The sequence below is a fragment of the Hyperoodon ampullatus genome (assembly GCF_949752795.1).
Source record: "Hyperoodon ampullatus genome assembly, chromosome: 12".
Classification (NCBI taxonomy): Eukaryota; Metazoa; Chordata; class Mammalia; order Artiodactyla; family Ziphiidae; genus Hyperoodon; species Hyperoodon ampullatus.
The window spans coordinates 3,667,281-3,680,194 of record NC_136925.1 but is presented as its reverse complement, the minus strand read 5'-3'; the positions used below and the strand labels follow the sequence as shown (position 1 = coordinate 3,680,194).

General features: G+C 39.5%; 1 protein-coding gene across 1 annotated transcript in view; it reads left to right on the top strand.

Annotated features, from left to right (window-relative positions):
• BCKDHB (branched chain keto acid dehydrogenase E1 subunit beta) overlaps positions 1 to 12,914 on the top strand; it is a gene marked incomplete at its 5' end in the record, with an annotated part of 229,743 nt that overhangs the window by 64,466 nt on the left and 152,363 nt on the right. Inside the window, one exon of the mRNA XM_079716325.1 lies at positions 12,659 to 12,756. Coding sequence (XP_079572451.1) covers positions 12,659 to 12,756 — 98 coding nt within the window. The remainder of the gene's footprint in view (positions 1 to 12,658; positions 12,757 to 12,914) is intronic.

Sequence of the window (12,914 nt, the reverse complement as noted above, 5' to 3'; positions counted from 1 at the left end):
TTCCCATCTTGCCCCTAGGTTCTTCATGACCACTTTTTTTTTTTTTTAGATTCCATATATATGTGTTAGCATATGGTATTTGTTTTTCTCTTTCTGACTTACTTCACTCTGTATGACAGTCTCTAGGTCCATCTACCTCACTACAAATAACTCAGTTTCATTCCTTTTTATGGCTGAGTAATATTCCATTGTATATATGTGCCACATCTTCTTTATCCATTCATCTGTTGATGGACACTTTGGTTGCTTCCATGTCCTGGCTATTGTAAATAGAGCTGCAATGAACATTTTGGTACATGACTCTTTTTGAATTATGGTTTTCTCAGGGTATATGCCCAGTAGTGGGATTGCTGGGTTGTATGGTAGTTCTATTTTTAGTTTTTCAAGGAACATCCATACTGTTCTCCATAGTGTCTGTATCAATTTATATTCCCACCAACACCCTCTCCAGCATTTATTGTTTCTAGATTTTTTGATGATGGCCATTCTGACTGGTGTGAGATGATACCTTATTGTAGTTTTGATTTGCATTTCTCTAATGATTAATGATGTTGAGCATTGCTTCATGTATCTGTTAGCAATCTGTATATCTTCTTTGGAGAAATGTCTATTTAGGTCTTCTGCCCATTTTTGGATTGGGTTGTTTGTTTTTTTAATGTTGAGCTGCATGAGCTGCTTGTAAATTTTGGAGATTAATCCTTTGTCAGTTGCTTCATTTGCAAATATTTTCTCCAATTCTGAAGGTTGTCTTTTTTCCTTGTTTATGGTTTCCTTTGCTGTGCAAAAGCTTTTAAGTTTCATTAGGTCCCATTTATTCATTTTTTGTTTTTATTTCTATTTCTCTAGGAGGTGGGTCAAAAAGGATCTTGCTGTGATTTATGTCACAGAGTGTTCTGCCTATGTTTTCCTCTAAGAGTTTGATGCTGTCTGGCCTTACATTTAGGTCTTTAATCCATTTTGAGTTTATTTTTGTGTATGGTGTTAGGGAGTGTTCTAATTTCATTCTTTTACATGTAGCTGTCCAGTTTTCCCAGCTCCACTTATTGAAGAGGCTGTCTTTTCTCCAGTGTATATACTTGCCTCCTTTATCAAAGATAAGGTGACCATATGTGCATGGGTTTATCTCCGGGCTTTATATCCTGTTCCATTGATCTGTATTTCTGTTTCTGTGCCAGTACCATACTGTCTTGATTACTGTAGCTTTATAGTATAGCCTGAAGTCAGGGAGTCTGATTCCTCCAGCTTTGTTTTTCTTTCTCAAGATTGCTTTGGCTATTCGGGGTCTTTTGTGTTTCCATACAAACTGTGAAATTATTTTTTCTAGTTCTGTGAAAAATTCCATTGGTAGTTTGATAGGGATTGCACTGAATCTGTAGATTGCTTTGGGTAGTAGAGTCATTTTCACAATGTTGATTCTTCCAATCCAAGAACATGGTATATCTCTCCATCTGTTTGTATCATCTTTAATTTCTTTCATCAGTGCCTTACAGTTTTCTGCATACAGGTCTTTTGTCTCCTTAGGTAGGTTTATTCCTAGGTATTTTATTCTTTTTGTTGCAGTGGTAAATGGGAGTGTTTTCTTAATTTCACTTCCAGATTTTTCATCATTAGTGTATAGGAATGCAAGAGATTTCTGTGCATTAATTTTGTATCCTGCTACGTTACCAAATTCATTGATTACCTCTAGTAGTTTTCTGGTAGCATCTTTAGGATTCTCTATGTATAGTATCATGTCATCTGCAAACAGTGACAGCTTTACTTCTTCTTTTCCAATTTGGATTCCTTTTATTTCTTTTTCTTCTCTGATTGCTGTGGCTAAAACTTCCAAAACTATGTTGAATAAGAGTGGTGAGAGTGGGCAACCTTGTCTTGTTCCTGATCTTAGTGGAAGTAGTTTCAGTTTTTCACCATTGAGGACGATGTTGGCTGTGGGTTTGTCATATATGGCCTTTATTATGTTGAGGAAAGTTCCTTCTATGCCTACTTTCTGTAGGGTTTTTACTATAAATGGGTGTTGAATTTTGTCAAAAGCTTTCTCTGCATCTATTGAGATGATCATATGGTTTTTCTCCTTCAATTTGTTAATATGGTGTATCGCGTTGATTGATTTGCGTATATTGAAGAATCCTTGCATTCCTGGGATAAACCCCACTTGATCATAGTGTATGATCCTTTTAATGTGCTGTTGGATTCTGTTTGCTAGTATTTTGTTGAGGATTTTTGCATCTATGTTCATCAGTGATATTGGCCTGTGGTTTTCTTTCTTTGTGACATCTTTGTCTGGTTTTGGTATCAGAGTGATGGTGGCCTCGTAGAATGAGTTTGGGAGTGTTCCTCCCTCTGCTATATTTTGGAAGAGTTTGAGAAGGATAGGTGTTGGCTCTTCTCTAAATGTTTGGTAGAGTTCGCCTGTGAAGCTGTCTGGTCCTGGGCTTTTGTTTGTTGGAAGATTTTTAATCACAGTTTCAATTTCAGTGCTTGTGATTGATCTGTTCATATTTTCTATTTCTTCCTGGTTCAGTCGCGGAAGGTTGTGCATTTCTAAGAATTTGTCCATTTCTTCCAGGTTGTCCATTTTATTGGCATACAGTTGCTTGTAGTAATTTCTCATGATCCTTTGTATTTCTGAAGTGTTAGTTGTTACTTTTCCTTTTTCATTTCTAAGTCTATTGATTTGAGTCTTCTGCCTTTTTTTCTTGATAACTCTGGCTAATGGTTTATCAATTTTGTGTATCCTCTCAAAGAACCAGCTTTTAGTTTTATTGATCTTTGCTATCGTTTCCTTTATCTCTTTTTCATTTATTTCTGATCTGATCTTTATGATTTCTTTCCTTCTGCTAACTTTGGGTTGGTTTTGGTTCTTCTTTCTCTAATTGCTTTAGGTGTAAGGTTAGGTTGTTTATTTGAGATGTTTCTTGTTTCTTAAGGTAGGATTGTATTGCTATAAACTTCGCTCTTAGAACTGCTTTTGCTGCATCCCATAGGTTTTGGGTTGTCGTGTTTTTATTGTCATTTGTTTCTAGGTATTTTTATTAAATTTTTTATTTATTTATTTATGGCTGTGTTGGGTCTTCGTTTCCATGCGAGGGCTTTCTCCAGTCGCGGCAACTGGGGGCCACTCCTTATCGCGGTGTGCAGGCCTCTCACCATCGCGGCCTCTCTTGTTGTGGAGCACATGCTCCAGACGCGCAGGCTCAGTAATTGTGGCTCACGGGGCTAGTTGCTCCACGGCATGTGGGATCCTCCCAGACCAGGGCTCGAACCCATGTCTCCTGCACTGGCAGGCAGACTGCCAACCACTGCACCACCAGGGAAGCCCTGTTTCTAGGTATTTTTTGATTTCCTCTTTGATGTCTTCCGTGATCTCTTGGTTATTAATTAGTGTGTTGTTTAGCCTCCATGTGTTTGTATTTCTTACAGATTTTACCCTGTAATTGATATCTAGTCTCATAGCGCTGTGATCAGAAAAGATACTTGATATGATTTCAATTTTCTTAAATTTACCAAGGCTTGATTTGTGACCCAAGATACGATTTATCCTGGAGAATGTTTCATGAGCACTTGAGAAGAATGTGTATTCTGTTGTTTTTGGATGGAATGTCCTATAAATATCAATTAAGTCCACCTTGTTTAATGTATCATTTAAAGCTTGTGTTTCTTTATTCATTTTCATTTTGGATGATCTGTCCATTGGTGAAAGTGGGCTGTTAAAGCCCCTTACCATGATTGTGTTACTGTCAATTTCCCCTTTTATGGCTGTTAGTATTTGCCTTATGTATTGAGGTGCTCCTATGTTGGGTGCATAAACATTTACAATTGTTGTATCTTCTTCTTGGATTGATACCTTGATCATTATGTAGTGTCCTTCTTTGTCTCTTGTAATAGTCTTTGTTTTAAAGTCTATTTTGTCTGATATGAGAATTGCTACTCCACCTTTCTTTTGATTTCCATTTGCATGGAATATCTTTTTCCATACCCTCACTTTCAATCTGTATGTGTCCCTAGGTCTGAAGTGGGTCGCTTGTAGATAGCATATATACAGGTCTTGTTTTTGTATCCATTCAGCCAATCTATGTCTTTTGGTTGGAGCATTTAATCCATTTACATTTAAGGTAATTATCGATATGTATCTTCCTATTACCATTTTCTTAATTTTGTTGGGTTTATTATTGTAGGTCTTTTCCTTCTCTTGTGTTTCCTGCCTAGAGAAGTTCCTTTAGCATTTGTTGCAAAGCTGGTTTGGTGGTGCTGAATTCTCTTAGCTTTTGCTTGTCTGTAAAGATTTTAATTTCTCTGTAAAATCTGAATGAGATCCTTGCTGGGTAGAGTAAGCTTGGTTGTAGGTTTTTCTCCTTCATCACTTTAAATATGTCCTCGCACTCCCTTCTGGCTTGCAGAGTTTCTGCTGAAAGATCAGCTGTTAACCTTTTGGGGATTCCCTTATGTGTTATTTGTTGTTATTCCCTTGCTGCTTTTAATATGTTTTCTTTGTATTTAATTTTTGATAGTTTGATTAATATGTGTCTTGGCATGTTTCTCCTTGGATTTATCCTGTATGGGACTCTCTGTGCTTCCTGGACTTGATTAACTATTTCCTTTCCCATATTAGGGATGTTTTCAACTATAATCTCTTCAAATATTTTCTCAGTCCCTATCTTTTTCTCTTCTTTTTCTGGTATCCCTATAATTCGAATGTTGGTGTGATTAATATTGTCCCAGATGTCTCTGAGACTGTCCTCAGTTCTTTTCATTCTTTTTTCTTTATTCTGCTCTGCAGTAGTTATTTCCACTATTTTATCTTCCAGGTCACTTATCCGTTCTTATGCCTCAGTTGAGGCATATTCTGCTATTGATCCCTTCTAGAGAATTTTAAATTTCATTTATTGTGTTGTTCATCATTGTTTGTTTGCTCTTTAGTTCTTCTAGGTCCTGTTAAACGTTTCTTGTATTTTCTCCATTCTATTTCCAAGATTTTGGACCACCTTTACTATCATTATTTTGAATTCTTTTTCAGGTAGACTGCCTATTTCCTCTTCGCTTGTTAGGTCTGGTGGGTTTTTGCCTTGCTCCTTCATCTGCTGTGTGTTTGTCTTCTCATTTTGCTTACCTTACTGCGTTTGGGTCTCCTTTTCGCAGGCTGCAGGTTCGTAGTTCCCGTTGTTTTTGGTGGCTGCCCCCAGTGGCTATGGTTGGTTCAGTGGGTTGTGTAGGCTTCCTGGTGGAGGGGGCTAGTGCCTGTGTTCTGGTGGATGAGGCTGGATCTTGTCTTTCTGTTGGGCAGGTCCATGTCTGGTGGTCTGTTTTGGGTTGTCTGTGGCCTTATGATTTTAAGCATCCTCTGTGCTAATGGATGGGGTTTTGTTCCTGTCTTGCTAGTTGTTTGACATAGGGTGTCCAGCACTGTAGCTTGCTGGTCGTTGAGTGAAGCTGGGTCTTGGTGTTGAGATGGAGATCTCTGGGAGATTTTCACCATTTGATATTACCTGGAGCTGGGAGGTGTCTTGTGGACCAGTGTCCTGAACTTGGCTCTCCCACCTCAGAGGCACAGCCGTGACGCCTGGCTGGAGCACCAAGAGCCTGTCCTCCACACGGCTCAGAATAAACGGGAGAAAAAGAGAAAGAAAAAGATAAAATAAAACAAAGTAAAAGAAAAGAAAATAAAGTTATTAAAATAAAAAATAATTATTAAGAAAAAATTAAAAAAAAAAACGGACAGAGAGAACCCTAGGACAAATGGTAAAAGCAAAGCTATACGGACAAAATCACACACAGAAGCATACACATGCACACTCAGAAAAAAAGAAAAAGGGGAAAAAATATATCATTGCTCCCAAAGTCCACTCCTCAATTTGGGATGGTTCGTTGTCTCTTCAGGTGTTCGACAGATGCAGGGTACATCAGGTTGATTGTGGAGCTTTTATCCGCTGCTTCTGAGGCTGCTGGGAGAGATTTCCCTTTCTCTTCTTTGTCCGCACAGCTCCTGGAGTTCAGCTTTGCTTTTGGCCCCGCCTCTGCGTGTAGGTCGCCTGAGGGCGTCTGTTCTTCGCTCAGACAGGACGGGGTTAAAGGAGCAGCTGATTGGGGGCTCTGGCTCAGTCAGTCCTGGGGGAGGGAGGGGCACGGAGGCGGGACGAGCCTGTGGTGGCAGAGGCTGGCGTGACGTTGCACCAGCCTGAGGTGCGCCGTGCGTTCTCCCGGGGTAAGTTGTCCCTGGATCACGGGACCCTGGCAGTGGCGGGCTGCACAGGCTCCCAGGAGGGGAGGTGTGGGTAGTGACCTGTGCTCGCACACAGGCTTCTTGGTGGCGGCAGCAGCAGCCTTAGCGTCTGCTGCCCGTCTCTGGGGTCCGCGCTGTTAGCCGTGGCTCGCGCCCGTCTCTGGAGCTCCTTTAAGCAGCGCTCTTAATCCCCTCTCTTCGCGCACCAGGAAACAAAGAGGGAAGAAAAAGTCTCTTGCCTCTTCGGAAGCTCCAGACTCTTTCCCGGACTCCCTCCCGGCCAGCCGTGGTGCACTAACCCCTTCAGGCTGTGTTCACGCCGCCAACCCCAGTCCTCTCCCTGCGCTCCGACCGAAGCCCGAGCCTCAGCTCCCAGCCCCGCCCGCCCCGGCAGGTGAGCAGACGAGCCTCTCGGGCTGGTGAGTGCCGGTCGGCCCCGATCCTCTGTGCGGGAATCTCTCCGCTTTGCTCTCTGCACCCCTGTTGCTGTGCTCTCCTCCGCGGCTCTGAAGCTCCCCACTCCGCCACCCGCAGTCTCCGCCCGTGAGGGGGCTTCTACTGTGTGGAAGCCTTTCCTCCTTCACGGCTCCCTCCCACTGGTGCAGGTCCCGTCCCTATCCTTTTGTCTCTTTTTTCTTTTTTCTTTTGCCCTACCCAGGGACGTGGGGACTTTCTTGCCTTTTGGGGGGTCTGAGGTCTTCTGCCAGCGTTCAGTAGGTGTTCTGTAGGAGTTGTTGCACATGTAGTTGTATTTCTGGTGTATCTGTGGGGAGGAAGCTGATCTCCGTGTCTTACTCTTCCGCCATCTTTTTTTTTTTTTTTTTGCCGTATGCGGGCTTCTCACTGTTGTGGCCTCTCCCGTTGCGGAGCGCAGGCTCCGGACGCGCAGGCTCAGCGGCCATGGCTCACGGGCCCAGCCACTCCGCGGCACGTGGGATCCTCCCGGACCGGGGCACGAACCCGTGTCCCCTGCATTAGCAGGCAGACTCCCAACCACTGCGCCACCAGGGAAGCCCTCTTCCGCCATCTTGAAGCTCTCCTTGGCGAGTAATTTTAAAGTGATTGCTAGAAGAAACTGCATTAAGTTTTCTTGTTCATATATTCTTATCTCTAATATCAGTGTTAAAAGTAATTGTTAGCATAGAAGTGAAAAGTACCCAAAAGTATGACCATAGTTAGTACCTTCAAAGTTGAAAGGAGTATTCAGTAAAATAACCATTGTAACATAGAGATTAATTTATGGTTAAATACAGCAAATGGTAATAGGAATAGGAATGTTACTGAAGTGAACATTTATAGTCTTAATGACTATACCATTGAATTATTTTAAACTGTAAACCTGTTTTCTTTCTAAGGACTGAAAGAATATCTATAGCAATGAACTTAATGTGTCCTCTGTCTGCTCCTGGGATTTGGCAGGTAGACACAGGCTGCTTTCCACAGTTTACAAGTGGGAGCCTGGGGCACAGAAGTAATATGATGTCAGAGATCAGCAAATTAGATGCAGAGACGGGGCTGGGACTGGGCTCTTCGGTGGGCGAATTTGCCCACCCTGCCCCATTAGACTGTAAATTCTGGCCAATGAGCGAGGCTTCCTCAGGTGTGGAGACTGAATCTGCTGTTAGTAATCAAGCAGCATGAAGTAATTTAGAAATACACTTTCTTCTTAAAAAGAACATTTATGCTTTATCACAGCATCATGTAGAATGAAACATGATAAAGCCCTACTGAGCTTGACATCTGTGAGGAAACAAGCATTGCTTTGGATTAGTGCCAGGGCAGAGAAATGACCCTATTATCTCTGTAACGGTAATACTGTGCCTCACGGGGAAACTTACATCATCAAGAGTGAGTTGTTATTCTCTAGCTGAATCTTTCTACACCAGTTACTAGTGTATTAAATCAGAAGGCATTGGAAAGTTCTTTCAAGGGGTTTGGGAATATAATTCAAAGGTTTCAGTATTCACCTTGACCTGAAACATCATGTAAATCTGTGTTTACACATGTTTACAGATGTGTACACACAGATACATACACACACACAAATTTCACACCCCCATTTCTTTGTACACACCTCTTCTTTCTACATGAAAGACCTCCTTTATTTTCTCTTGTGTTAAATACTTCTTCATCTCTAAGACCCCTACCATTTGTTCCCTTGTTGGTGGTGAAGACACCTCGATCTTACAGTCAGGTTGTTGCTTCCCTCTGTCTTTCCTAGAACGGTTTTTCCTCACTGCTACATCATGTTTTTGTTTGCTGATCATCTCTTTCCATCTTTTTAACTCCCAGTTGAGTGTGTGCTTCTTAAGGCCAGGAACTGCCTTTTTCACTTAATAGTCTAGCCTCTTGCATGATGTCTGCATATACTAGGTACACAGTGACTATTAAATGAATAAGTATATATTATACATAGTACATATTATACATATATATTGATATTATAAATATATATAATTTATACACTGCTGTATTTTCAAAATATGTTTCAGAAGACTTGTAATTAATACAACAAATTAGAAGGGAATTGGAAGGAAAAAAAGGAAGAGAATGGGAAATAAAAGGGGCCAAGCATGAGCTAATTCATGCCATGACTCTGTCAGTGTCTCTGTAATATGAATATAAGTGCATTTGCAATTACAAAGGAAGCATATCTGTGGAACTTACAATATATATTTAAAAATCTATCTTCTCTGATTTTTGAGCAAAAAATTACATCTTTTTTATTTTGTCCTTGGAAAGCTCTCTCTTTAAAGCCACACATTTTTTTCAGCGTCTCTGATGCTGAAGGGTTTCTCTATGGGATGCTCATTAGTGCTAAGATTAGAATGTAATCAGCATGTGGTAAAATGGAGTGGCTCAGTGAGCCCCACTGCTGTGAAAACAGGAATCCGTACTATGACTGCACAGAGGCCCTTCAGTTCCTGAAGTTTCATGCTGTAACTCCTTTTACCTGCTCTGTTTCATAAAACATTATACATGATGTAGGAATGACTATTTGATATTAAGCTGCTCTTGGAATAAATATCTTTTAAGTTAACAAAACAAAAATGTACCTGGGAATTATAGCTTGCTTCCTAGGTGACCTGTTTGCCAAGTTTAAATAAATACATATATTAAAATGCTGCTCTGAACATAGGGGTGCATGTATTTTTTCAAATTAGTCTTTTCATTTTCTTCGAATATATACCCAGGAATGGAATTGCTGGATTATATGGTAGTTCTGTTTTTAGTTTTTAGAGGAACCTCTGTACTGTTTTCCATAGTGGCTGCACTAATTTACATTCCCACCAACAGTGTTCGAGGGTTCCCTTTTCTCCACATCCTCACCAGCATTTGTTATTTGTAGACTTTTATTTAAAATTTTTTAACTGAATGAAAGTTATTTTAAATTCTATAGTGCTTTACACATTTCAAAAGTTTCACACACACGATTTCATATAATCCCATAATAACCCGTTTTCCCCTTCCCCCGTATTGTCCCTCTCCCCACTGATAACCACTAGTTTGTCCTCTATCGGTGAGTCTGCTTCTTCTTTTTTTTATCCACTAGTTTATTGTATTTTTTAGATTCCATATATAAGTGATATCCTACAGTATTTGCTTTTCTCTGTCTGACTTATTTCACTTAGCACAATGCCCTCCAAGTCTGTCCATATTGCTACAAATGGCAAAATTCCATTATTTTTTATGGCTGAGTAGTATTCCATTGTATATATATACCATAGTATTTTTTATCAGTTCATCTGTTGATGAAGTCTTAGGTTGCTTCCATCTCTTGGCAATTATAAATAAATCTGCTATGAACATCGGGGTGCATGTATCTCTTCTGTCTTTTCAAATTAGTGTTTTTGTTTGTTTGGGTTTTTTTTGGATATAGACCCAGGAGTGGAATTGCTGAGTCATATGGTAGTTCTATTTTTAGTCTTTTGCAAAACCTCCATACTGTTTTCCGTAGTGGCTGCACCAGTTTACATTCCCACCAACAGTGTAAAAGGGTTCTCTTCTCTCCACACCCTTGCCAGTATTTGTTATTTGTGTTCTTTTTGACGATAGCCATTCTGTCAGGTGTGTGGTGATATCTCATTGTGGTTTTGACTTGCATATCCCTGATGTTAGCAGTGTTGGGCATCTTTTCATGTGCCTGTTGCCCATCTGTATATCTTCTTTGGAAAAATGTCTATTCAGGTCTTCTGCCCATTTTTTAATCAGTTTTTTGTTGTTGTTATTGAGTTGTATGAGCTGTTTATATATTTTGGATATTAACCCCTTATTGGTCATATTATTTGCAAATATTTTCTTCCATTTAGTAAATTTTCTTTTCATTATGTCAGTGGTTTCCTCTGCTGTGCAAAAGCTTTTAATTTAATTAGGTCTCATCTGTTTATTTTTGCTTTTGTTTCTTTTGCCTGAGGAGACAGATCCAGGAAAATATTCTGATTTATGTCAAAGAGTGTTTGGCTTATGTTCTCTTCTGGAAGTTTTATGGTTTCCAGTCTTACGTTTAGGTCTTTAATCCATAAAATTGTACTTTTATTTTCCTCCTCTCAGGATTAAATTTATGCAAAGCTAAGGAGTGATTTTTTGGGTTCGTTTAAATATAAGACTCTTCTTGAATCTCGTTCTTGGCATGCTTTTTTTTTTTGTTTTTGGTGGAGGACTAAGCTTTGTTTGCCATGTTGTCCCTTAATTAATTATTAAAGTAATGAGGTCTTATTATTCTGGGTAATTTATTGAATACAATGAAACAGTCACTCACTGACAGTTTTTCAAAGGAGGTGGGCCCAGATGCCAACCCATTTCTTTTGGTGCGCCAGCCCTTAGAGTGATGTGTTCCAGGGATTTGCTAATTACCAGCTGGCAACTGATTTATAACACAAGGCAGGAACGACAAGCCTCCTGAATGGTGGCCACTGACTCACAAGCAAGGCGGAGCGTGTACTGGCTTCAAGCCTTGTCTTTTAGTGTGCAGATCTTGCTGCTTGGAGAAAGAAGACTTGATGATGGCAAAGAGCATGCGTGCTACCTTTGGCATGCTTACCAGAGGTTATCAGCGTTGTTCTTGACCATCACTTTGGTTTAGCAGCTGAGAACTGCTAAGTAAAATGTGTTATTCCAGTTGAATATGTCTGTCTTCCTATTTGTCAGTTCCTTTGTCCATCCATCCATATATCCATTGGTCCATCCATCCATCCAGCTAATACTGGATTTCAGCCATCAGTGAATGGGCTGGAATTAACCTCTGAATGCACTGTTTAGAATTGAGGTTGGGAAACATTTTCTGTAAAGGGACAGATAGTAAATACTTTAGGCTTATAGGCTATGCTCTCTCTTACAACTACTCAGCTCTGCTGTTGAAGGGCCAGAACAGCCACAGATAATATGTAAATGAATGGATGAGGTTGTATGCCAATAAAACATTGTTTACAAAACTTGACTTGCCCACTCCTGGTTTAGATAGTTGGAAGTATCTGACTCAACATAGTTTTTGTGCTACACAAAAAAACTTAAAAAAATAATGCTTTTAATGCTTATAGTTTTCTTGAGGTTAGACTGTGCATTTTTGTTTTTGTTGTTGTTCTTTTTCCACTGGACCACCAGGGAAGTCCCTTATATGTTTTCTAACAGCTATGTGTCAGGTTTCTTGGCTTAATTGTCATCTGTGTTTAGGTTTACCCACAAAAGTAGTTTTATAGGTTTTACCATTTTGTTACTTAATTAATTTTATTTTATTTAAATATATACATGACTTAAAGCTTATTCATCTCTCTCTGGCACTGGTTATAGAAAGGTCATTGGATTGGAAATACACAAAAATACAAGGAATAAAATTTTCTACCATATCACTGATAACAGCACCATTAAACGTGATAGTTTTTACTTACAGATATGATTAAAAAAACTATACTTTTGATATAAAAACATGACCAAGATATATTGCTAAGTGGAAAAAGGAGATTATAGAAGGGTTCTAAATAATGTGTGCAGCGTGATTATATTTGTGGAAAGAAAACAAGATTTACATATGTCTATGTTTGAACTGCACAGGTCCATTATACCCAAATTTTTTTCGATAGTAAATACTATGGTACTATAAGAACCCCTTTTATTAACGTCTTATGTTAGTATGGTACACTTGTTACAGTTAATGAACCAGTGTTGTTACATTATTATTGTCTAATGCCCAAGGTTATTAAGATTTTCTTAGTTTTTCCCTGAAGTCCTTTTTCTGTTCCAAGATAGCTGATTTGATGGTAGTTTTTCATCTGTGTAGTAATGTCATATAATAAATGCTATTTCTTTTAAAAATAACTTATGGAATTTGGGGGAAGAATAAACACAATAAAACTTTGCCACAATGAGGTTCTTATATTCTGTTATGCACAAATGTCACGTGAAAAAATAATTAACCTTGCATTTTTTTCCTTGTTTTGTATTCAGTGGAGCAGGTTCCCATAGAACCATACAATATCCCCCTGTCCCAGGCCGAAGTCATCCAAGAAGGGAGTGATGTCACTCTAGTTGCCTGGGGCACTCAGGTCAGTAACCGTTATAGCAACTGGTAATGTCCATCTTGTGTTTGGAAACCCTCATTTTTCATTCTAATTCTATGAAGCATAGAAAATGTCTTCCTTATATCTAGAATTTAAGTCTTGTTTGATGCTACATCTATGTCTGGTACTGATTTCTGACTGAA